This window comes from Gaeumannomyces tritici, assembly GCF_000145635.1.
Source record: "Gaeumannomyces tritici R3-111a-1 unplaced genomic scaffold supercont2.3, whole genome shotgun sequence".
In the NCBI taxonomy this organism is placed as follows: Eukaryota; Fungi; Ascomycota; class Sordariomycetes; order Magnaporthales; family Magnaporthaceae; genus Gaeumannomyces; species Gaeumannomyces tritici.
This window is the reverse complement of record NW_008804547.1, coordinates 607,055-631,214: the sequence shown is the minus strand read 5'-3', so window position 1 is coordinate 631,214 and position 24,160 is coordinate 607,055. Positions and strand designations below refer to the sequence as shown.

Genomic DNA, 24,160 nt, shown 5'->3' with positions numbered 1-24,160 from the left:
CTGGTGCCAGCTGTGAACCAAGGGCATTTGCCGTGGTGTCTTCACACGTTCCTGTCGAGAGCATTGGCACGCTCGCACTTACACAGCTACGATCCACCAGTCATCTCACAAATCTTACAGATTTCACAACCATGCGTCAGGCGGCCACCCGTGTATATGGCTGTGTCCTTTTATGGCCTCACCGCCGATTTTGTGGTGAATGAAACTCAGACACATTGTAGCCTAAGGGAGTAGCGGCTGCCAATCCTGTGATCAATATCACTGCCCATAAATGGCACTCAAACCCGTAGCACAATACTGAAGGTAAGACACCAGAGAGCTCAATACCGAAATGTGGGGATATCGCGATTGGCGATAGGCTTCAATACTCGGCAGCTTCATTGTTCGTACTTGTCTAGGTCAGTCATACCACCACCGCCTAGCCTGGCCTTGCCAGAGGCGGCTTGTCCCAGGTTGTGCTTTGCGTGTTGTGGTTTACAAAGAAGAGCGTCCCGCTATCGCCCACCATGCGCAGCTCCCACCCCTGCGGGAGCCTCCACAACTGCCGAATCCGACTTGCTTTTGACCTCCAGTTGTCACGCTCCTCTGGGTCAGCTGTGGTGTTATGGCTCTCACCTCTGCTCGTACGCATAGGGCCCAGGAGGCTCATCAGAACCCCCATCCCCCTCTCCATGCTCTGTAGATCCGGAGGTGGCGCGCTGGTGCCATCCCGAGGGAGCGGTTCGGGCCACTCCCCCCTCCATATATCATCGTGCTCAGGCGGCTCCGGCTCATTGATGGAAACGGCCGAGACGTTGGAATCCTCATCCAGTGCCAGGACCTCCATCGCCTGCGCAAAAGAAGCACCGCCGCCCGAACGCCCTCCCGCAGCGCGGAGAATGTCTTTGATGGCGGCGCAGTCGGCCCGCCAGCGTGAGATGTCCTCGTGTCCACCCCGCCGTACCTCGTCAGGTAGCCCGGACGCTTTGCCGCGAACGACGGCCAGGTTGAGCGCGGTACGGCCCTCCATGGCCCGTGGGTCGCCTGGGTGATACTCGCAGACTCCAAACTCGAGGTTGACGTCGGCGCCGTGCTGGCGCAGTAGGCTGCGCACCGCCTCGACATGCCCGTACCACGCCGCCACGTGCAGCGGACCGCGACCGTCCTGCTGTAGCTCGTTGACCCGGTCCGGAAACACGGAAAACAGGAGGTCGAGGAGCTCCAGGTCGTGTAGCTGCCAGGCCTCGGACGGCGGGCGCACGCTGGCCAGTATGTCGTTCCACAGCGGCTTCTCGACCCGGTGCGGGCCCACGTCGAAGGTGGTGCCATAGAAGTGCGCGGCACCGTGATCGACTGCCCATCTGAAGCTCTCGATGAGCTCTGGGTCACGGCCACGGAGCCAGGCATCTATCAGGCGCGAGAAGAGCGAGCGGCCCGTGTCGGGCTGCCGCCGGAAAAGGATGGCGAGCTGCTCCGGAGAGCAGTACCGCGTGATGAGATCGGCGGCCTCAATGTTCTTGTTTCGCAGCGCCCGCATGAGCGGAGACGAATTGTCTTTGCTCACAGCTAGGACGTTTGCGCCTCGCTCCAGCAGAGCTTGTAGCAGCCCTAGATCCTGGCGGTGGAACGTGGCTGAGTGGAGAGCCGTGAGGCCTCGCATGTTTTGCTCCTCCATCAGAAGGGGAAACTCGTCAAGTAGAATGTAGAAGCAACGCCGGGATTTGGAGTAGATACAGGTTTGTAGTCCTGTATGCCCGTTTGCCGACCACTCCTGCCCCCGGCAATGGCCCGGATCGATGACCAGTTCGAACGGGTCCCCATCATAGGTTTCACGTATACATCGAACGAAGCACCGTAGCGCAACTGGATCGTCGTCAACCAGACAGCGATATAGGGGGCAGTCCCTAAAGAAACCGCTGGTAGGATTTGCCCCGTACTTGATCAACGGCATCAGGGTGTTGGCGTATGCCTCGTCGTGGCGTTGCCCATGGAAGGCCCGGTTCTCCAGAGAGTGCATGTCTGAGTCGTCCATGGCGGCGATAAGCAGGAGACGCGGATCGAGTAGCGCAGATCCCTCCAAGCCAGTGAGCTCAGTCGGGGAGTGGCATCGCAAAGGGAGGGTCTCTTCAGCCTCAGCTCCCAGAGCCTCTCGGCCAGGTCGTGATGCCAGAAGGCCACAGAGGTGATGAGTGCACGCACGAAATCCTTAATGGGAATATCCTTTTCCTCGTGCAGATCGACCATGGTCTGAGCAAACAAGAGCTGCCCGCGCGAGATGGCCGAGCTCAGCGCAGAGGTGACCCTGCTTTGATCAAGCTTGGTTGCCCATACTCCTTGCGATGCAACTCGCGAGGCATTCAAGTCTGCGCCTTTGGAGACAACCAGCCTGGCCAGCGACGCAGCATCGGCATCTCTGAGATAAGTCAAGGCGTGCAGCGCGCCAGCCATGTCGTCGCCCTCTGCGACGGCGGGCTTGCTGTCGTCTGCTTGTCCTTCCAGCAGCCGTCGGGCATGGTCAAGGTTGTAGGAGATGATACTATCCGAAATCCCCCCTGACTCGGCAGGGCATTTGCCTCTAACTTTGCTGTCCAAGATAGTGCATATGTGATACACATTGTTGAAGCTCAGCTTGAGTTAGGTCGTGCGCTGACCTTGTATGACAGCCATAACCTGCTGATAGTGCGCCGGCCACCGAGAGGCGAGGATGTCCAAGCAGGGTAAGCTCCTTGTCAGGCCTGCGACTGCAAGCGATAGTCGCTCCTGCACCGGAGGAGGACTTTGCTCCGGATATTGATGCTGCAGGACTGAGAACAGGTACGCTGCCTGCATATAGCCACCAAGAACTGCGGCCCGCAGCCAGCGCAGGCCTGTCTCCAGCGAGAAGTCTGTGCCAACGGGGTACAAGTAGCATAGCGCTATGTGAAAGCAGATACGCCCTTTGTCTCCAGCATCGATGAACGTGGAGCCCTCCCCTCCGCCAGTGGCGGAAATCGCCCGGCGGCCGACGCCCTGTCGAAGAATCTCGATGTACTGGTCAAGGGACTTGGCTTCGTCGGCGCTTTCCGTGATATCCTCGACCACGGAGCAGAAGAGATCCGGGCTTCCGCCGACCTCCTGCTCGAGCTGTCCAAGAACATATTCCTGGAACTCTCGGGTGCGCTGTCGAAACGACTTTGACCAGATCTAGCAGGATACAGGACTAGCAAATCTCTCTCGCAGCAGTGGCACGCCCACCACACACAAGATGGCAGTTCCACCTAAGCAATAAAAAGGCCGCTAGCCCGTACAAGGGAGTCCCATAGATTAGAACTATTGGTGCGGCAGGAACAGCCCATTGGAAGAATTGGAATAAGAAGAGAAATAAAATTAGAATTAAAGCTAGGAAAAAGAAAGGGAAAGGAAGAGGAAGAAAAATAAAAAAGGAAAATAGGAAGAAAAGCAGGAATAGGAAGGTTTGTAGCATTGAGGTCACCCACCTTGAAGAGTCGAGTGTTGGCTTTAACAAAGCGATTCTCCTTTGTCTTAAAGCGTACCTCTTCCCTGCGAAAGTCAGTCAGTTTATCGCACCGGCCACCCAGAGTGAAGTAACCGACCTCAGATTTCGACCCAACGTATCGCTAATGTCGGCGAAACAGTGGGTTACGACGTCAAGCATGCTTGGCCGCTGCCAAAAGCGTGGCACAAGCACTACCCCGAGCAAATTTCGGACAACTGCAGGGCTGGCGGTGGGCAAGCTTCTCAGGCTCAAGTGCAGTGCACTGTCTGGTCTATCCTCAGGGATGCTCTTTGTGACCAGGAGGAAGTTTTCTCGATCGTCTTCTTCTAACAGAGATGGCGGGACGAAAGACTCGAGAATGCAGGAAGACTTCCTGCGCTTGACCACGAACTCTCCTGGGCGGCCCCAGATGCTAGCGACGACCAGACCGTACGAGTAGATATCGCATTTGTCCCAGTCGATGTCGGGGTCCCCGTGGAGTACTTCCGGCGCAGACCATAGATATGTAACGAAGCCCGGGGCTGTGTCGCGCTCAGACGCACCCCCAAAGTCGGTCAGCTTTGCGATTAGCTGCCGCTCCGGGTCGGGGTGCTTGAAAACCACGATGTTCCCCGGCTTCAAGTCTCCGTGGACGAGCCCCTTGTCATGTAGGGCATGTAGGCCCACAGCGATGTCCATGGTGATATGCGTCTTCTGGGCCCTCGACAGACCGGCGCCCGGCGCGCATAGGTATAATCCAGAGATCCGTATTCCCCGAGCTCCATTCCGAGGATCAGAAAGGGGTTGGGTGACCGCCATCCTAAAAACAGCAACTTGACAAAGTTCGGATGCTCGGATAGCTCTGGGTCGCAGAGTACGCCGAGCTCACTGAGGATAGCAGCGTAGGTCTGGGACAGAGCTTCCCGCTGGCCCTGCCGACCCTCCGTAGAATCGGGAACCGAGTTCTGTGTGAAAATCTTGAGGGCAATAGTGGTTCCCACAGGTAGGATATCTAACTCCTCGTCACCTGTCTGGTGCTGGATGACGGTGGCGGTATGCCCGGCGCCGACTGAATAAGCAACACGGGCGCCGTCCAGCGTGCCCCTGTTGGATTTAGACACAACGCCAACGCGGACAAGGTCCACAGAAGGTATACCCCACTGGAACCCAAAGTCTAGAATGTTGATAAAGCCTGGGCCTCGGCGGCGGGTGGACTGTCTCACTGACGTGCGCCCTGGCTCTTCAACTTCTCCGGTGACATTGCTTCCTGCTTCGATATTCTCCGAATCCCGGAGGGCTAGTTGTCGGCCGGACCGATCCATGCTGATCGCGAATTTATCACTGCTTTGAGGACGTTGATAAGGGGTCGCGTGGTATTTTAGCGAAGAAAATTAACTGGAACGAAAGCACGCATGTCCGAGCCGACCGCTCGACATGAATGTCGACTATCAAGGGGTGACTCATTCATACCATGTTCACATTGATGATAGGCAGACACGAGGCCTTTTTGTCTTTTGGGGCTGAGTTGCCCGGTGTTGGTATATGTAGATCCGCGATGTTTTTGGACGGCTGAAACGCCTCTATAGCTCAGCTGCTCGGTTTCAGTACGCTGACGTCCTCGGAGACGTCTGTGTGGCTGGAACCCCTCTGTAGTCGGGCGACGCTAGTTGGTTAGGACAGGGGCTGTGTCCAGAATAGGCGTTTCCGAATGACAGGCAGGCTGTGAATAAAACCCTCTTTACCGTTACAGGTTGCCGAAAACCAGAGCAGACATTGGGTCCTGGGATCTGAGTTGACTATTTCCCCGTCTTTTTTGAAGCTCCGCCGCGAATAACATCCAAAGGCAACCAGGACAAGAAATGGCAACTGGCGTGGAGCCTGTGGGCGCTGCCCTTGCTGTGGTGGGGTTGATCGCTGCCTTCAACGGCGCCATAGACGGCTACCTCCTCATCGAGTCTTTCTTTGATGACGATGATGGAGGTGGATACCTGACGCTGAGGTACCATATCGAGAAGCACAAGCTCCTTATCTGGGGAGACTTTTTCAGGACCTCAGACCCGGCCTCGTGCGCCCTGGCATCGCAGCCCGAAGTTGTGAAGAGGCTGGTGCTCCGCATCTTGGGCGAGATCAAGAGGACACACGAGCAGGCTGAACCCTTTATCAAAAAACACAACCTCGTGCTGCCACCAGTCGCAGCTGGCGATCTGGACAAGGGTATGGCGGCCGACAGCCAGATGGCCAAAGACATGGCAAAGCTGGCGCTTTCGCGAAGTCCCAGGAGCCGCGTCAGTTGGGTGATCAAGAGGAAAGACAAGTTCGCGGAGCTGGTCTTGCATCTCCAGCAGCTGAATCGAGACCTGTACGATGTCCTGCAGCCGGCAGATGTCGATCTTCTTCAGAGGACACTCTCGTCGTACGTGCTGGCCAAGATCAAGGGGACAGGCTATGTCAAAATGCTCCAAGATCCGGCCATGCAAAGCCCGAGGCTGCTGGCGCTCTCCGCGCAGCTAATGGGTCTGGAACAGTCAGCCGCCAGTACAGTCAAGCAAGCCGTGACCGTCATAGGGAGTAATCAGCTCGCACTAAAGGATGCCGGCGGGTGGACGACCGGGATATACACGCATCCCACAGGGATCCGGCATCCCGTGTGGATCGAATGGAACATACTCGACCCGGAAGCTCTCTCGTACCAGACTCTTCGCGACCGTGCCGAATCGCTCGCCGTCATGCTCGAGACCGTCAACGAGCCGGCACTCCACATCCCGCCTTGCTGTGGCATATTCGAGGACTCGGCGTTCAGGGCTGCCAATAGGAAAACGCGACTCGGCACCGTGCTCACCGTGCCCAAGGACTCGGGTTACGAGGGAAACTTTGGCAAACTGCCCCCAACAAACCTAAAGGAGCTCATCCGAGCCACCCGGGCAAAGCCACCTCTTTTGGGCGACCGCTTCCGTCTTGCGTACGAGCTCGCGTCAGGCTTCAGCCTCTTCCACGCCGCGGGTTGGTTGCACAAGGGTTTCCGGAGCGAGAACATCGTGTTCCTCCACCGCGATGAGGGCAGGGGGATCGATGTCGCTCAGCCGCTGGTTACAGGCTTCCAGGCGTCTCGGAGCCGAACCACCGAGTCCGTCAAGCTGAACGCGGACGAAGACCCCGAGGTGGAGTACTACTACCATGAAGATGCCAGGGGCGGCTTCACCAAGAAGCTGGACCTGTATGGCCTTGGAGTGGTGCTCTGCGAGGTGGGCCGATGGGAGGTCCTGGCCGATGCTGTGCCTAGTGAGAAAAAACCCAAGCTGAAATCGAGGTCTTGGGCAAGAAAGCTTATCATCAACGACCCGTTGGAAGACCTGGGCTGGAGGATGGGCTCTAGATTCCGAAGTGTAGTGAGGACGCTGCTGCTGCTGGAACTGCCGAATGACAGCGACGATTTCTTTGCTCACGAATTTTTCACCAAGGTCATCATGCCTTTGGAGATGTGTACCGCTTGATAGCGCGAGCGGGATTGGCTACTTTCTTATGTTAGCCTCCTATCAATATTACGTCAAGCCTCGCCATAGAGTGCCTACAAGTGCACACGCATAGTGCTTCATAGTATGAATAGGAAGGTGCGGAGCAGACACCCGTCGTCGCATTGCCTTGGCGGCCCGATCGGAAAGAGGCGGCGGCCGTCTTCCGGTCCCGGATGGCTCAGGCTGTCATGGTAGACGGACAGCCAGGTCTGGATAAAACTCAAGAGAGATGGCGCCTGTAATAATTCCCAAACATCACCCGACGGCCGGACAAGCCATCAGAGTAGTGGAGCAATGCACGGGTTATACGCGTGTGTCCACGTTTAAAAAAGCCACGATGCCCTCACTATGATGGCACAGTTGTTGCGATCATCGGTATGTCACCTATTCTCGCCTCTAGGAAGAAAGAAATAGAAAAAGAAAAGACAGCACAGCCGAAAAGAAGCAGTACTGCACAATGGCCACGACGTCGCTCTATGAGGGCGGCCTCCACTCGATCCCCGACTCGGCCTCCCCAGGCCTCCGCTTCCTCAAATACCTCCTGCCCGTCCTCGACTCGCTCAACCCCGAGGGTGAGGCGCTCGCGCTGACGGCCGTCATGGCGCCGGGCGCCACCTTCACCGTCAACAACAACCCGCCTAGCACGACGGAGCAGGTGCTGCCGCTGCTGCTCGTGCGCGCCCAGCGGCTGGCCAGCTTCGGCCACGAGCTGCACCGCACCTGGGACGTGGCCAAGCCCGGGGGCGGCCGCACCGTCATGTACGAGAGCACCAGCACCACCATCATGAGCGAGGACCCGGAGTTGCAGCCCATTGCCGTTCGCGAGTTCAACGTCGTCGAGCTTGTTGCTGTCGGCCAGGGCGAGGGCGGGTTCGCGGGCTTCAAGGCGGCAGGGCTCAGAACCTACATGGACGCCGGCCCGATCCGCATGCGGGCCGCTACTCTGCACGCACAGGCGCAGGCGCCACAGGTTTGAGCGGGTTTGGGACGAAAGGCTCGTCCAGGCCGTGGGTTGGGCATTGTATTCTATTCAGCTCCCGCGACACAAGTCCGATATTTGACGGAGGTTACACTCGCCGGCATCATCAAGGTCATATAAAACGAATAAACCAACCACCACCTAGCCGCCCCGAAAACGCCACTGAGAAATGCAAAAGAAAGTGACCAAAGGGCCAACCAAATAAGATACAGATAGCACCATCGCCAGATACTGCTTTTCTTCATGCAAACGCCTGATCCAGTGAAAGGTAGAAATACCGTCAGGGGTTGGCCATGAATCCGCCGTTCTGGGCAAACCGCATCTGTGTTTCGCGAAGGTCTGCCCAGGTGCGCAGTTCCTCCTCTTCATCCATTGGTGTCATGACACCTCCAGCGTCCAGTCCAGAATCGAAGCCACTCGATGTTCCATTTGCGATGCCTGCGGCGGCAGCAGCGGCAACCGCTGGACCGCTGCCTCTGCCAGGCCCACCAGTCTTCTCCAGGCGTAGGAGTATGTCGACAAAGTGTCTCAACATCTCCTCGGACCTGACGGCAACAGGACCCTTGCGCTCGGGTGCGTCGGCCAGCAGTGTCGATGCTACTTGCCGAATCTTGTTTATGATCGACCCGCCATTGGGCTCCATGCTACGCTGTGGGATCGATGCGAGAACAATCAAAAGATTCTGCACGATGAGCTCCCGCTCCGAAGCCCACGGGTCGGTGCTGGCGCCACCATCAGCCCTAGCCAGCCGGCGGTCAAGGTCTTCCATCGAAGCCCGCTGGTCAGCTTGGGCCGGATCAGACCTCGCCATGCCCGTGTAACTCGCCACCCGGGCGCGGTGGGCGTCTCGAAGGTTAAAGCACCTCTCCACGTAGTAAGAGCGCGTGGCCAGCTGAGACCCGTATATGTTTGCCTTCTGTATCTCAAACTGCAGCAGCCTGCGCCGTTCAGGCTGGTTCTCGATCACACGTCGAACGTCGTTTGCCGGCTGTGAGTTGGGATATGCCGGCGGGAAGTACTGGAAACCCGGCGCATCCGCAAACGCCTCGGCAAGCGGCAGGGCAAGCAACGATCCGGCATGGCCAGGGGCAGTGCCATTGTTAGCGTCTAAACCGGAGGGGACGGGGTCGATATTAAGTTTCAACTCTGGAGGCAGATCGTCCGTGGCATGCTTGGCCGCATGGAGACAGCTCATAAGCATCTCCTCCTGGTCCTCGAGCGAGAGACTGTTGATTCCATACGACAGCTCAACGCTGACTATTGGGTTCATGGTCATGTATATTTTGATGCCCTGATTGAATCCCGTCAGAAGCGAGACACGGCCGGCGGGCTGTGGTAGGATCTCTGATGACGTGATGTACTCGTCGTCAACCTCAAGCGGCAAATCAGGGTAGGGCTCCGCCGGTGTAGGCGGGGGCAGTGGCAGCTCGCTATGAGTGGCGCCCAGTTGCACCAGTGACCTCACGCCCACGAGCATCACCCAAAAGATGCGCTTGCCAATCTGATCCTTGATATGATCCACCGACTGGTCAGGCGAGCCGTACTCGAGACCACCGGGGCCCAGGACCGGGTCAAGATGTCTGCAGCGATGCAGACCGAGCTCCTGCGCGAAGCAAAGGCACTCGGCCAAGAAACGGCGGCACATCTTCCACTGCATTATGTACGCAGACGCCAGGCCGAGAAAGTAGCTCGTGGCGGCGTCGTTTACCGACATTGACTCCTTGCCAGCAAACATGGGGCCACGTGCCATCATGGCCACGGCCCGACACCGCTCAATGAGCGCAATTGCCCGAGGGAAGAGAGACGCATTCCGCTGCGACTTGAGGTGTAGTCGCGCAGCGCGGGGAAACGAGGCCACTAGCGTGGCGATCATGCTGGCCAGCAATGCTAGAAACTCGGGGTCGGTTTTGTCCTCGCGGGCCGCGAACGAGCGCCTGAAGCTTGGCTCGTGAGGAAATGGGATCAGCGGATGGATGTAGGTGTAAAAGTCGTCCACCAGAAGCGCGAGGGTAGGCCACGGGGCGATGGACTCTGCGTCGAGAGGGGGACTAGGCCCCTGCTGGATCTGAGGCTGCGTGCCTTGCGGCGCTTGCTCGTGTGACTGTTGTCGCGTCTGGCCTCCGAGCCCAGTGCCAGATGATATCGAGGTAGACATCTCCGCGGCATTGTTCCAGCCTGGAGCTGCTCCCACCGCGGCCTCCATGCGGGTACGCTTTGCCCTAGCCGCCTCAGCATGCTTATTTGGAGGGCCGCGGCGCTTCATCTCGCGCGTATATGTGCACTCGACATTAAGCGATCTGCACGGCTTGCACGGCGGGCCAGCCTCATCGCACTTGACCTTCCGCGCGCTGCACATGTCACATGCGCGCCGCAGCCGAGTCTGCTTGACATGCGGATGCATGGCTGCTCCGGATTGTGGCACGTTGCCCCCTGGCGTTGTCGGCGACGCCGCAGGCGGGGAGTACTGCATGTGGTGGTCATAGCCGTGGGGGTTGCCATTCTGATCATGATGGGCGACAGCGGCCGAGGCTGAGTACTGCAGCCGTTGCTGCTGCTGTTGCTGGTGATGCTGCTCCTCGAGGCCATGGGGCGACGGGGCCAGGACAGGATAATGGTGCTGGTGCTGCTGGTGTGACTCATGCTGCTGCTGTTGCAGACTGGCAGCATCAGGCAGCACAGGGGCTGAGGGCGGAGCCGAGGAGGTGCTGGCCACGGCCTCTAACACCTGCAGAGTGTTATGCGCCGACGCAATGGCCGACGACACGCCCGCAGGCGGCTCGTATTTCAGGCCGCCGTGCTGATGGATACTGGCTGTTGGGGAGGGAAGCTGTTGTTGTTCGGCTGAGGCGCGAGATGCCGGGACATCCTGCAGATCCGGCGGCGGCGGCGGCGGCGGCTGCTGTCGGATCGGGGGGGCTGATGACGTCTCAGGGGCAGAGGTAGCCGGGACGCTCGGGGCTACAGGGCTACCAGAGGCACCAACGAAAAGGCCGCCGTCCTCGGTGGCGGTCGTAGTCGCGGTCGAAGAGGCGGTTGTGGGAACAGCCGCAGGCGGCGGGAAACTTGGCGGCGCCATGGCTGGCCGCCGGCGGCGCCCAGGACGCGCGCGCGCGCTGCCTTGGTGCTCCAGGGCACACCAGCAAGCGGGACGGAGATGCGCACGCTGTTCGTCCTCGCAGCTCTCAGCTATCAATCGGCTCCAGCCAAGCGCAAAGGCCCAGTCCTCCAGGCGATTTCTCGGTTGTTGTGCGGGTGAATCGCGGGTGATTTTCAGAGCGGGAGAACTGAGAAATACGAAACGCAGGATCCATGAGAGGACAACCGAGGTTCTTTTTGGAGTGGGTCAATTTAGACACTCTGTCTGGGGTGACCTGCATCAAGATGCCAGAATAGGAAAAGTGCGGTGTTATTCTGGTGTCGCAGGTGCAAATAGCCTGTGCGTGGCCAGGTCCCTGCAGTACCAAGTGACTTTCCACGTGACTATACTCATCTTGCTCCGAATCAAGAGCCCTGCAACCTTGCCTCAAATCGGGAAATCGACATATTGCAAGTCTTGTGTTATGGTGCCCCCTTTCATTGTTCGCAAGGGAGCGCCCCCTCAGCCCTCCCTTTGGCAGTGAACCGTTCACCTGGGCTGTCATTTCTGACATGTCCCGACCCCGGCCCTTCCACCTGCCAACTTACTCGCCAAGAACCCACCTCGCCATGTTTCGAGTTTGCGTTTGAGGCCAAGCCTGGGGAACGCCAAGACTTTGTCAGGGGCGAGGAAGAGAAAGAGTGCACCAATTCACACAGGCTCGACGTCGGCAAGCTTCGTGACCGCAAAACCCCGATGCGAACAGGCGCATGAAACCCATCCATCCTAGAGTTTCTCTTTCAAACTTTCCCGTTTTGCCGCTTTCGCATTCTGGACAGGCTCTGCGGGACAGGCAATGCTATTCCAGGTCTCCTCCGGCCTTGAGCTCCCGGTGATGTCCAAAGCAACTGGGAGGCAAATCCTTGGAAGCCAGCGGCGAACGCCATGTGGATTCCGGAAACCGATATGCGTGATCTGTCTCGAGGACGTCGATCAAGTATGGAAATCCTCCCTAGTCGACCCGTCGAGAAAATAGATACATATATGATCATGTCTTGGCTTGATCGCCGTGACCTTCCTAGGGCAGTATTGCAACATTTCCTTCATTCGCATCTCCCTTCTCGGCGTTTGCTTGCAAGGTTGTCATATTTCTTAGCTAAGCAACCGAGTGCTTGTTTTCACATCTTATTCTTGCCCCCCGGTGGAGAACTGTGTTCTGACGCCCAGCCCTTTGCTCCCGGCTTCACTCACACGCCTCCAACTCCCGCTGTGCGGCTCGTTCATCATTGGCGCCGGACGTTGTTTTGAGTCAAGATGTTGCTGTCCAGGCCGTGCCTGGCCATTATGGCCACCCTGCAGCTGGCAGTCTGCATTCAGGAACCGAGGTCGCTGGACATCGTAACGCTTCCACGTTTGTATTGAAGTCTGCTTGGCTGACAGTGCATATAGGGGAGCCTCGCGGGTCGGGCCAACATCATTGTCGGTGGTAAGCCCTTCCTAGAGGAAGAGAAGGAGGGAGGAAATAAAGGGGACGTTGAGGTTGTAAGAGAGGGAAAAGTGGTCGGGGTGAAGGACGGGGACGTCAACATTGGAAAAGATGGGAGCGTCACGATCACAGAAGACGATGAGGCCGACGAGGCCGCTTCCGATGGTGAGGAGGAAGAGGCCGACGAGACGGCGGTCGAGGGCAGAGAGAAAGCTGCAGCCAAGGCTGAGGAAGTCGAAGCGGTCAAGGAGTCGGAAAAGTTCAAGAATAACGCCGGCATCACCATCGACCCGAACCGCGGCGTGACCAACATCGGCGGGAACCTCGGCATCACAAAGGGCTCCGACAGCAGCCAGTCTATCGGCGGGAAGAGTGGCATCAACATCGGAGCTCCTGCGAAAAAGGCCAGCAAAGAGGCCGCCACTGAGAAGGCATCCGAGGCAGCGGATGATGAGGAAGACGAATAGTTAGCGTCTTGCACTGCCGGGAGGCCAGGAGAAATCAAAATGTTCATGATCCTATCCTATCACTGTCCGTCATACTCACCCAGCTGGGCGACAGCTGATTGACCCGACCATTACTCGACCCTCTCTAGGGTAGGCCCAGTCGATCAGGGTATCGGGTAGCAATGCACGGCTTCTTTAGCGCAGGGTGACGTTGGAAGGGCGCTCGCGAAGCCAGAGCCGGGCGCGGAGTTCCCCAAATCAACGACGCTTATCTCCGTCCGGGGACACCCCTCTCCGAACCTAAAGCCCGACGTCGTAAGCACGTTGGCTATATATTCCCCCATACCTTTGGTGGTATATCGGAATCGTCGTTCGTGATTTCATAACATATTCGTGTCCTACTCCAAGAAAGCCAAGCTTTCCCTATCGCCCATCGGCAGATTGATCAAACTTGTCCGGAGCAAACATCAGCAAGTGTTAGCCAACCAGGAACAGGAAGGGCAAAAGATCAGACAAGATGGCAGATGCATCCGCGTTGTTCCGAGTGGACGGCCTCGTCGCTGTCATCACCGGCGGCGGCACCGGAATCGGCTTATTGGTAAGCAGAACACTCGGCTGTTATTAGGTCGGCCGCACACATGCTAACCCCAACAGATGACCCAAGCGCTCGTCGCCAATGGCGCCAGCAAGGTTTTCATCTTAGGCCGCCGCATGCAAGCGCTAGAGACTGCCGCGGCTGGAAGCGAGGGCAAGATCGTTCCGATTCAGTGTGATGTGACGTCAAAAGCCTCCATCCAGGCCGCGGTGGACAAAGTGGCAGCCGACACGGGCTATGTCAACCTCGTAGTGTGCAACTCGGGTCAGTACGGGCCCGGGAACCACTGGGATCCGACCAAGAGCATCTCGGAGCTGAGGAAGACCCTGTTCGACGAAATGGACATGGAAGCCATGACGGCGACCTTCCACCTCAACGTCACCGGCGCCTACTTCACCATGCTCGGCTTCCTCGAGCTGCTCGACGCCGGCAACAAGCGGGCTGTGGAGAAGGGCGGCTACGGCGCGCCCCTCACACCCGGCGGCAAGGCGCCCTCGATCCAGAGCCAGGTAATCTTCATCGCCAGCGTCGCCGGCTACCTCAAGTCCATCCGCTCGTCGCCCTCGTATGGCGGCAGCAAGGCGGCTCTGATCCAGTTGACCAAGGTCGCGGCGACCATGCTGACGACGCATGGGATCCGCGTGAACGGGCTCGCTCCAGGGTGTAAGTAGTCGATCACGTTCCTGTCCCTCGGGTCTGCCCAAGGCCTTCTCTCGTAGTTTGACCTCTGCTGACCACCGGCGACACGCGGACAAGTGTTTCCTTCGGAACTCGCTTCCCATATGATCGGCGAACGCCAGCCCGAGAACGAGTCCCCCAATGACCCGCGTTGGATCCCGGCGAGGAAGTTTGGCGGGTACGACGAGATGGGAGGAACTGTCCTGTACCTGGCGAGTCGGGCTGGCTCTTACTGTGATGGACTCATCCTGGTTGTGGACGGTGGCAGGCTCGCACAGACTCCCTCAACGTACTAATTTTCCGGCTGGCAGCGCTAGCCTTTTGGCTTGTAGAGTTTTGGGCTGTGTCGTATAGAGGAATGACGAACGTTTTAATGCAGGAGACAATGGGCGATGTGACACTCCTTTGATGATTATAGCGCCGAGCCACCTGGGTGGGGAAGCGGGCTTGCTAATCGGCGACAGCGCCACTTTCAGTCAGCGCCAACGCCGACGCCTTGCCACTTTGAGCGCGCTGCGGGATATCTCAGCCCCCACGACCCCAACGCGACCCTGCTGAATAGTGTGACGGCCTGGCCAGGTCCCTCCAGTCTTTCGCGAGGAATGACTGCCCGCTTTTGGTGTTTTAATCGATGAGACAAGGAGGTTGACGACCATCCTCCTTCATGATGGACAAACGAGTATTCGTATTCACCACGCCCCGTCGCCCCTTATGCTGATGCTGACGGCGGCGGCACGATTGGCCGCCAACGAGGCGCGGGGACATCGCCAAGACGGGCCAAGCCGAAATGATCACATCGACTCGAGTGCCCTACCACACATAGCCTAAGCTGTGTTGCACCAGCTCCGTGGGTAATTTGCGCAGCAACCCTGCACCTCGGCGTGAATACCCCTGGCCCGCCACCCACTCTCATCATGTCTCCGCCGGCCCATCCCGCCGCCACTGCGAACTTGCCGGCGCTTGTTCTGTTTTCTATTTTCTTCCTCCCGATACCCTCATCCTGATGCGCGAGCCTTTGGCTTCTCAACTCCTTGAGGAACGCGATCGCATTGCCCGCCTCGCTCCCTCCGAAACCGCGAAAATTGACCAAGTCGCCAACCTCACGCCAGCGGCCCCATGCCGCTGCTGCTGCTGCTGGCCCTTCCCCTACTAGGCCTCGGCCGGGTAGTTGACGCACAGTCCTGCGCCTATACCGGCGGTTGGGCCCTACGCAACGAAGGTGACTGCCCTCCGGCGGCGCCAGTACGATGCGGCAGGGGTCTCCAGCCCCGCTGCTGTCCGGCCGGCCAGGTCTGCACCGGCGAGGGAGCCTATGTGGGGAACTATTGCTGTGCTCCGGGGGAGGACTGCACCCGGAAGGCAACGGAGGCGCCAAAGGTACCGTCCTCGCCCTGACTCGAATCCGGGGTCCCTTGTTAACACAAGTACGCGAACAGTGCCCTGACCCGACATTTACTCTTTGGGGAGTCGATAATTCGACGAACAACGGGGGCTGGTGCTGTCTGTCATCGGCGGATGGCATATATGAGCGTATGAGCGACAACACCATCGCCGTCGGCTGCAATGCTCCCTCCCAGTCGCTTGGGCAAACCCAATTCAAAGCCTCGCCTCTAAACGCCGTCGCGTCATGTGCGCCGAAGCCCAGCCAGCCACTCACGACGCAGTCTTCGTCTGTGCCGGCACAATCGTCGCCTGCTGGAGCTACTGAGTCGCCGCAGCCAACTCCCGCGGCAGAGCCTCAAGCCCTGGGCTCCGGCGCTATAGCCGGCATCGCAGTTGGTGCGACCGTCGGGGGTGCTCTCTTGGCACTATTGGTTGTAGGAATCGTGGTGTTTAGGCGCAAGAGAAGCAGGCAGGAACAGACAGGAACAGGGGAGGCAGTAGAGGCAGCATCAGGGACACCCAAGCACCATCCAGGAGGCGCATTCAACGACCAGAAGGGGCCGTACAGCCCGTACAGTCCGTACGCGTACACGGCGCAGTCAGCAGTGACCGGCTACCAGGAAATGCCTCACGTGAATCAGCCACAGGAGCTCGGGTTTGGCCTCGCGACCGAGATGGAGGATCCGAGTACTCTGAGGCAGGCTGAGCTAGGTGATGGAAGGCCTCAGTCAGGTCGCTGAGTCTACGACAGCGCAGATCTGCGAACATTCCTATGAGATAGCGAGTTCCTGTACCATCAATACCACCATATTGTCCACCACACGATTGTAGCCGCACCGATCGCTACGCTTGACGCTCAATTACATCGAAACGCCTGAGATAGCCTAGAAAGCGCTTCTTCCGTAAGACCCCACCCTCCCATCCGCTTCCAGCGCCAGGAGCTACATGGCGAGGGCGTATTAGATTCTCCCGTTGCCTAAAGTATCAGCTTCCTTCCTTAGTTGTCAGCGCCAAGCCCGTTCTGTGCTGGGGGAAGATAACCAGTGGATCACACGAGGCGCGCCTAATCTCACTCAGTGCTGACGGTAGCTAGCCTTGGGCCCGATTGGTCGACGTAGAACTTAGAGAGAAAGTCTACTGAATTCTCGAACATTCGCCCATCTACTACTGTTTTCGAATGCCTTCTGTGCCAGTTAGAGAGCTGTCGAGTACGTTCGAGATATCTATGGATTGTTAGTGTGTGTGCTGGAAGTTGGGGGCAAAACGTGTTAACGGGGCGCAAGTTTTGCTATAAATACCGCCATATCCCATCTTTTTGAGGATGTTATTTCTTATCCTCAACTCACGGAGCAGACTTGGCTCAGCCAAGATTCTATCCCAGTAGCCCTACCCGCCCTTCATCGTTCCAACTCATTGGCTCCCAGCTGACCCTGCCAACCACACCTTCATCGGCGCGCCTAGCTACCACTCCCTTCAACATGGTCTACAAAGTTATGGTCCTCGCCGGGCGCAAGGACGGCATCACCCACGACTACTTCAAATCCCGCTACGAGCAGCACATGCACCTCATGGCCAAGCTCGCGGGCGACGCCGCCCCGCTGAAGCACACAAGGTGGTACCCGAAGCACGAGGGCCCGGATGATAAGCCCGTGTTCCTCGCCGGCTCCCCCGACTCCATGTTTCACGACGTTATCGCCGAGATCACCTGCGAGAGCGAGGAGGCTTTTGGCGCGTTTGTTCAATCCTTGAACACCGACGAAGCCAAGGCTGCCATCGCGGCTGACGAGGCAGGATTCTGGGACAGGAAGCGGCAGAGCGTTGTCGTTATTGGCAATGTCGAGGTTTGGGAGGGGAAAGAGAACTAGGGGCAGTCTCGCGGTACAATCCTTAGTCCTACACCCGGGCGACGACCAACCCAGTATATAGCCGGCCTCTTGCTACCAGCCAGCAAAAAGTAAGCTTGCCTTTTTGATCGCACAACAACAGCTTATTAAACAAAACTTTAATGTTGCGTCATAATTTTTTGTTGCGCGTTGTTACAGGCTGGTGCCCGGAGTAAAAGGCTCTGGCCGAAGCCGGGCCACGACCACACTAAGCCCCTCCGACTTCGCAGCAAGATTTACCCTCACGCCCGATAAGCTTCGCCGGACCCGCGTAGGTTATCGGGATAGGGTGGCTTTAAAGCCCCTCCAACCCCGTAGCATTGTTACAAACAAAATTGCACTGCTCCTAAAGTAAAGCAGCTTAAAGAAAGCGTTCATAGTATTAGCTAGCTTAAATTAATTAATACCGGTGTATTTATTAAAGCTACTTGATATATTTATTTATTTATACGTTGTTTTGTTTATTAAAAAAACTTTAATGCTTTTGCTTGGCACATAAGTGGGGAAAAACCCTTGGGTTAAGCTTGAGGAGGAAAACCCTGCGCTTGCGTTCCGCTTTTATAGCGTTGCGCTTCCGTAGCAGTGTTGAACCGGTAGTTGCGCTTATTTTTTTTTCCTTTGCTCGATTGTTTGTAAAGGCTTTGTCCGGGACTTAACCGTTTTCCCGCATGCAGTTTTTTTGCAGGGGGCCAGCAAAGCCGCAACCTGCGCTTTAATTTCTATTTCCGCTTGCTGTTACGACTAACAACCATGGCCCAGGAAGGAGGCCAGGAGAAGTGGCTGCACAGGCTAGCAGGAGGGGTTACCCCGCTCCTGGTTACGTGACTCCAGGGTGATACGTATGATATGGGACCGTATTATACGCATTACCACGGGCACCGGCGATACGGTTGCAAGGTGTACGTATTAACCAAAGTTAAAAAGGGCTACAAAAAGTATAAAAAAGAAGGGGTTTTCATTATCCTAAATAGTTTTTAATAAATGTATTAGTATTAATTAATTTAAGTTAGCTTTTAAATAACCTTTAAAGCAAGCATTTAAACCGTACCAAAAATATTTGTAAATCCCATTAATTTATTAAACTACGTACTATTACTTAATATTCTTTAAGTGCTTTATGTAATAAATCGGTGCATGGCTTTTGGCCTGCACCGCTTTGGTAGCTTGTGTGGTTGTAGCCACGTGGTATATAGTGCCTTCGGCGATTACGGGAAAAGGTTCCATTTAAATCCTTTTTGCACCTTTATTAATAACTTCGTTTTTTTATAACGGCGTTTATTACCATTAAGGTTATACCGTAACAATTAACAAAGGTTTATCGTTTTGGCTTATTAATTATTACCAAAACGATGTTAAATAGTACGTTAGGTTGGCAGCAATTTTTATACCCGCCGGATTTTACAAAAAAAAGCTTTAATTTTTAGCTTTTAAAAAAGCGGGCAAAAATGGTTACTAACGGCTAATAAATAAAAAGCGGCCAAGCCCAATTTTTTTACGTTTACAGCCGCTTTAAAACCTTTAAGTTTTAATATTTCGAATACGCTTTTGCTAACGGTACGCAAAAAAAAGCGAACTTAACGGGGTTTTTAAATAAGGTTAAAGCAAATTTAAGCAACGTTCGAAAGGAAAAGCGGGCCGGGTTAGCTTTAATAACAATGCGTTAGCAATAAAAAAAAGCCGTTAACCGAATTTTTAGCCCATTGGGATAAAAAGCGATACCGGGCCAGCACCGGGGGTTAAACTTTTAAAATTTTGGTAATTTTATTAACGGCAACGGTTTTTTTACGTTTTTAAAAGCGCTTTAACCAAAAAGCTTTTTAACCGAAAAAAATTAAAAGCTTTATAATTTTATTACGTAAATTTTTAAAAACGTAATAACATTAAATAATTTTATTTTTGTAGCAATCCCGTAATTAGTACCCGCTAAACCCGGTGTAAACCCGGCCGTTAATTAGCATACGGGGTAACGAAAACCCGTTATTTGCGTTTTAAAACGTTGCCGTAAATGCAACGGTTTATAAACCCGGTTTAAATTTAACCCAAAGCTATTGCATTTATAACCCAAGCTTTATTCGTAAAGCGGGAAAAACGGGTTACTTTAAAAAACGCTATAAAGGTTTTTTTTGCTAGCAAAGCACGCGGTAAAAAGCTGGATTTCCCGTAGCGGTGCCGTACCGGAATGGTACATACGTGCATGCAAAGCAAAAATTGGATTTTTAAAGTTTTTTTTAGCTTTTACAAACCGAAAAGGCTTTGTTAAATAACGAAAAAGTTTTTTAGCATTTAAAAGGTTGTAAAAAAGCCGGGTTTTAATTCTTAGCGTACAAGGGTTAGCCCTTTTTGGCTTGGGCTTTTATAACGGAAGCAACCCGGGAAAAAGGGGATATATAATAAATTGGTGCATGGCTTTTGGCTTGCACCCAGGGTTAGGAATTAAGTTAAAAGTTATAAGTTAAATTCATAACTTTTGTAAGTAAGTTAGTTAAAGTTAACGGTGTAACTAATTAATAACTTACTTAAAAAAAATTAACTTACTTAATTAACTTAATTAGTTATGTTAAGTTAATTTTTGCATAAGTTTTTTCATAAATTCAAATAATTTTTTGCATATTTTAGCAATTTTTTTTAAAAAAAAATTATTTTATATTTAAATAAAGCAACAATTACGAAAAAGGACTTTTTGCTTCCCCAACCTCGCAACGGGAAAACGCCATTAAATACAGCAAATTTAACATCAAATTTAAACTTTTCGCCCCCGGCTCGCTACCGAACATATATTCGCGCGCGAACGCGCTTCCGGCGCGGTTGCTAGCGGCGTTAGCAACCCCGTAAGCGGCAAAACGGTTACTAACCGCTTCGAAGCTAACAATAACATTATTATAACCAACGCTTTTAACCCTTTCCTAACGCGCATTAGCATTGCAAATTTAAAAAACCAATTAATTAAAATATTAAAGCCTTTTATGCCCCCCGGTAGCATCGAATTAATGCTTAAAATCGTAAAAAAATAAATTAAAGCCGTAATAAACGCGTTCGAAACGCAAACCCGCAACCATTGCAATTGTATGCCCAACCATTTCCGTATTATAAAAAACGAAATTATTGCTAAAATACGCAACGTTTGCAAGCAAATTACCAATTACGCTTTAATTTTAACAATTAATTTGTTATAAAGCGGTTAAACCGGCGGTTACCCGTTTACAATTTGCTTTTACGCATATTTTAATACCGGCCCCCCCCCCCCCCCCCCCCCAAAATACATTTTCGCGCGCACCAAACGCAAAATTACAATTTTAACCAAAAACGCTTTTTTTAAAATTAGAAACCGCATACCCGTTAAAATTACCATTACATTAATTAAAAAGTTCGGTAATAATATAAAAACAACCCGTAAGCTTTTTAATAATAACGTAATAATTTTATTTTATATAATTATTATTAAGCATACGAAAAACATTGCGTAAATTATTAAAGTATTTAGTAATAAAGCAATATACCAAACCTAAATTTATAACGTTATAATTAAAAGCGTTTGTTAAAATGCCGCTAACGATAATAACAAATTATTGCACAAATTTAAAACGCAAAATATTAAAGCAAAAATTAATTTTATCCATATATAAAACGTTTAGCAACCGGAAAAGTACGTTACGGTATTGGTTAAAATTACATTTCCCGTTGCAATTTAAACCGCATGCAATAACGGTTTAATATTTAAAACCAAAATTTTTAACGTTAAACCGTTTGCAATTGGGGCAAAAACCGCCTAATGCTATAAATGCTACGGGTAAAAACATAAATCGAAATTTTACAAAAAAATAACCCGTTATTTATATTGCGCCGGGCCGTTGCATAGCAACGGCAAAAAAAATAATTTTTGTGCCCGTTTTATAGCAATTAATTTATATATTTATACTTTGTTTTATTTATAAAAAAGACCTTAATGCTATTGCTAAATAATGCGTGGGGGAAACCTTTAAATTTGGCTTAAAAAGGAAAACCCTGCGCTTACGAACCGGTACCGGATCGGTATTAAACCGCTGGCTCCGTTTATTGTAATTCGTTCGATTATTAATAAATGTTCCGGCAAAAAGGCGTTTTTGTGCCCCCGGCCAAAAAGGTATAATGGTAAAGTAAAAGTAAAGGTTAATATATGGAAAAATTATAAGGAAAACGTATAAAAAATGTGGTTTTAAAAAAGCGCTATTGCTTTGGGGTAATTCCGGCGATTGCCGTTAATAAGCAAAAGCTTGGCCAGCCGGGTGGTTGTTGCGTAAAGCTAACGTTTCGCGCTTTCCGGCCTTGCGTTGTGCTTCCGGGTGCGGTTTGTATCCGGTATGGTATAGCTTATCCTTTATCGTTATTTTTTTTATGTAATTGGGTATTAATGGTTATTTTTATCGACGTTTTTGTACGTATTTTTATTGGCCCGGTGCTTGGTTATTTCCGTTAAAGTGGCGGTACTTTTTATATTTGCTATCCGGGTGCTTGTAACTTTGTTAAAAGTAAATAATTGTATTTGGAAAGTAATTGTGCCTTTTTTTGCCGGCGTGGTAGCTTTAAACGGGTTTGGAAAGGTTATTCCTTCGCTGGTGCCTTTTTTTTGCTTTACTTGCTTTTTTTCCTTTTTTTCCTTTTTTTTTTCTTTTTTTTTTTCCTTTTTTACCTTTTCCTTTTTAATTTTTTTTTTTTTGGTTATAATGCTTTTTTTTTTTAACCGTTACTTTTTTATTGCATTGCTTTTAATTAATTTTTATTATTCCAATTTTTTTTAACGCGCTTTTTATTTTTAGCGTTTGGTTGCACTTTTTTTTTTTTGCTTTTGGCCATTTCCAATTTTACTTTTAATTTTAATTGGTTGCAATGTTAATTAACGGCTTTTTTTAAAAAAAAAGTACGGCCAAAGTTAATTTTGCTAAACGCGTTAACCGCGGCGGTAACGGCGTTTGTAATAATGGTTGGGCGGTAATTGCTATTTTTCCTTTTTCCAATTCCGTTATTTTTAACGCTTTTTTTGCCCGGCCCGTTTTCCGTACTTTCCCGGTAAAAATGCCCGATAATAACAATGGCTTTTTTAGCGCTAGCAATAATAACGGCGGCAACGCGCAAATTAACGTTAATTATATAATTCGTTTTTTTTTATTTTTTTGCCGCTAAATTGTTTTCGTTTTTTTATTTTAATTTAATTTTTTTATTTAACGATACAAATTTATAATTTGTAAAACGATAAACGCTTTAACGAAAATCCTTAAAAGCATTTTGCTTTATTATCGAATAACGTAAATGCTTTTTTCGTTTTTTTTTTGCTTGCGTTTTAATTAATTATTTAGTTTTGCGCGTAACATTTGCGTAAATTGCATTAATTATTTATTTAATGGTTTGGGTAAAAAGCAAAGCAAAAAAAAAGCGGTTTGGCAAAATTGCGGTTTGTTATTTTAAAATTGGTTTGTTTTTTTTATAATTTCGAATAGTTTTTTTGTTTGCTAATTTGTTGGTTTTTCCAAATACGGATGCATTATTTTGTTGTTTTTGTACCAATTAAAATATCCGGTGTAATACGGTAAATCGTTTTTTCTTTTTTTTTTATTATTTAACCGGGTTATTAACGTATTTTTTTTTAGCTTTACCCCGTTGTTATTAAAAAAGTTCGTATTACGGCCGTGCTTTTTGCCAAATATTATTAATCGCTTTTTAAAGTTAAAGATATGCGCAATTTCGGGTTAAATAATTGCCGCAAATATTTGGTAAATTGCTTTAATTTTATTGGTTTTTTATCCTTTATCGGTTCGTTAACGATATGGTGCGGTGCTAAGCGGTTTATAACGCATTAATTATTAAGGTTTACACGTTCCAACGTATTAATAAAAACGGGCTTAACAAATCCAGGGTGCTTACCGGTATTGGTTTTGCCTTTAGCCGTTTTCGAATGCCTTTTTTTTTGGCGCTAAGGTTTTTATAAGTACCGGTGCTGCTGGTTCGGAATTTGTACGGTTCTTTTCCGGCAATATGGTGTTAATGCTTTAAACTTTTGCTTTTTACGCTTCGAAGGCTTTTAACGCTTTATTGCGTACTAACGATGCTGCGGAAGTTACTAACGATTTAAAAGTTAAAAAGTTCGCTTTTGCGCAAATTTAACAATTGGTAAGTGCCGGTCCTTTTTCGGTAATAATATTGTTTTTATTGCTTTTGCACTTTTTAATTTATATAAATAATTAAATATAGCGATTGTAAAACAAAGTAATAATAAAAATAACCTGGCGTTTTTTAACCGGGTGCTGGAAATGGCGCGGGAAAGAATCCGCACGCGTTAAAACATGTAAAGCAACAATTCGTTTCCAAATTTGCTATTAAATGTTATTAGGTATAATTGGGCGTATAATTGTAGCTTTTTTATATTGGGTTAATAATTAAAATAATTATATTTGGTTATTAATTTAGCGTTGGGTTATTTATTTGGAACGGTTCGTTTTTTTGGTATTTGCGTTTTTAATTGGTCGTTCTTTTTTACCACTTTAAAATCGTTAAATTTGCTTGTTTTAATTGCCAAACGTGCTGTTAACAAAAAAAGGGGGGGCAAAAAAAAGGGGGGGGCAAAAAAAAGGCCGTTTTGGTTCGTATTAATTCCGGTAATAATGCTTATTTTTTATTGCTATCGTTTAAAATATGCT

At 51.6% G+C, this 24,160-nt stretch overlaps 9 protein-coding genes across 9 annotated transcripts; 6 read left to right on the top strand and 3 right to left on the bottom strand.

Moving 5' to 3' along the window:
* Positions 1-418: 418 nt before the first annotated feature.
* GGTG_05282 (serine/threonine protein kinase) lies at positions 419-4,776 on the bottom strand (the record flags this gene model as incomplete). Its single annotated transcript, XM_009223081.1, has 5 exons — positions 419-2,068; positions 2,179-2,558; positions 2,631-3,162; positions 3,623-4,114; positions 4,186-4,776. 5 exons carry the CDS (start codon positions 4,774-4,776, stop codon positions 419-421), a joined length of 3,645 nt encoding a protein of 1,214 aa, XP_009221345.1.
* Positions 4,777-5,173: 397 nt separating this feature from the next.
* On the top strand, positions 5,174-7,031 carry GGTG_05281 (hypothetical protein). Its single transcript, XM_009223080.1, has one exon. It carries the CDS (start codon positions 5,314-5,316, stop codon positions 6,943-6,945), a length of 1,632 nt encoding a protein of 543 aa, XP_009221344.1. The 5' UTR covers positions 5,174-5,313; the 3' UTR covers positions 6,946-7,031.
* Positions 7,032-7,260: 229 nt separating this feature from the next.
* GGTG_05280 (hypothetical protein) lies at positions 7,261-7,942 on the top strand (the record flags this gene model as incomplete). The annotated part of the gene is made up of 2 exons (XM_009223079.1): positions 7,261-7,277; positions 7,396-7,942. The coding sequence occupies 2 exons, from the start codon at positions 7,261-7,263 to the stop codon at positions 7,940-7,942; spliced, it is 564 nt and encodes a 187-aa protein (XP_009221343.1).
* Position 7,943: 1 nt separating this feature from the next.
* GGTG_05279 (hypothetical protein) lies at positions 7,944-11,281 on the bottom strand. The gene has a single exon (XM_009223078.1). The coding sequence runs from the start codon at positions 11,019-11,021 to the stop codon at positions 8,226-8,228; it is 2,796 nt and encodes a 931-aa protein (XP_009221342.1). The 5' UTR covers positions 11,022-11,281; the 3' UTR covers positions 7,944-8,225.
* A 1,084-nt stretch (positions 11,282-12,365) lies between these two features.
* GGTG_05278 (hypothetical protein) lies at positions 12,366-12,974 on the top strand (the record flags this gene model as incomplete). The annotated part of the gene is made up of 2 exons (XM_009223077.1): positions 12,366-12,419; positions 12,471-12,974. The coding sequence occupies 2 exons, from the start codon at positions 12,366-12,368 to the stop codon at positions 12,972-12,974; spliced, it is 558 nt and encodes a 185-aa protein (XP_009221341.1).
* Positions 12,975-13,313: 339 nt separating this feature from the next.
* On the top strand, positions 13,314-14,608 carry GGTG_05277 (short chain dehydrogenase/reductase). Its single transcript, XM_009223076.1, has 3 exons — positions 13,314-13,551; positions 13,608-14,211; positions 14,305-14,608. Exons 1-3 carry the CDS (start codon positions 13,471-13,473, stop codon positions 14,520-14,522), a joined length of 903 nt encoding a protein of 300 aa, XP_009221340.1. The 5' UTR covers positions 13,314-13,470; the 3' UTR covers positions 14,523-14,608.
* A 142-nt stretch (positions 14,609-14,750) lies between these two features.
* GGTG_05276 (hypothetical protein) lies at positions 14,751-16,484 on the top strand. The gene is made up of 2 exons (XM_009223075.1): positions 14,751-15,603; positions 15,663-16,484. Exons 1-2 carry the CDS (start codon positions 15,343-15,345, stop codon positions 16,347-16,349), a joined length of 948 nt encoding a protein of 315 aa, XP_009221339.1. The 5' UTR covers positions 14,751-15,342; the 3' UTR covers positions 16,350-16,484.
* A 330-nt stretch (positions 16,485-16,814) lies between these two features.
* On the top strand, positions 16,815-17,937 carry GGTG_05275 (hypothetical protein). The gene has a single exon (XM_009223074.1). The coding sequence runs from the start codon at positions 17,088-17,090 to the stop codon at positions 17,472-17,474; it is 387 nt and encodes a 128-aa protein (XP_009221338.1). The 5' UTR covers positions 16,815-17,087; the 3' UTR covers positions 17,475-17,937.
* Positions 17,938-22,375: 4,438 nt separating this feature from the next.
* GGTG_05274 (hypothetical protein) lies at positions 22,376-22,750 on the bottom strand (the record flags this gene model as incomplete). The annotated part of the gene is made up of 2 exons (XM_009223073.1): positions 22,376-22,572; positions 22,693-22,750. 2 exons carry the CDS (start codon positions 22,748-22,750, stop codon positions 22,376-22,378), a joined length of 255 nt encoding a protein of 84 aa, XP_009221337.1.
* Positions 22,751-24,160: the final 1,410 nt, after the last annotated feature.

Excerpts from the sequence above, each read along its gene's own strand:
- GGTG_05281 (XM_009223080.1), top strand. The coding sequence starts at position 5,314 with ATGGCAACTGGCGTGGAGCCTGTGGGCGCTGCCCTTGCTGTGGTGGGG.
- GGTG_05279 (XM_009223078.1), bottom strand. The coding sequence starts at position 11,021 with ATGGCGCCGCCAAGTTTCCCGCCGCCTGCGGCTGTTCCCACAACCGCC.
- GGTG_05277 (XM_009223076.1), top strand. The coding sequence starts at position 13,471 with ATGGCAGATGCATCCGCGTTGTTCCGAGTGGACGGCCTCGTCGCTGTC. Across the intron at positions 13,552-13,607 it reads GCACCGGAATCGGCTTATTG|ATGACCCAAGCGCTCGTCGC; the intron begins GTAAGCAGAACA and ends TAACCCCAACAG. Across the intron at positions 14,212-14,304 it reads GAACGGGCTCGCTCCAGGGT|TGTTTCCTTCGGAACTCGCT; the intron begins GTAAGTAGTCGA and ends CACGCGGACAAG.
- GGTG_05276 (XM_009223075.1), top strand. The coding sequence starts at position 15,343 with ATGCCGCTGCTGCTGCTGCTGGCCCTTCCCCTACTAGGCCTCGGCCGG. Across the intron at positions 15,604-15,662 it reads AGGCAACGGAGGCGCCAAAG|TGCCCTGACCCGACATTTAC; the intron begins GTACCGTCCTCG and ends GTACGCGAACAG.
- GGTG_05275 (XM_009223074.1), top strand. The coding sequence starts at position 17,088 with ATGGTCTACAAAGTTATGGTCCTCGCCGGGCGCAAGGACGGCATCACC.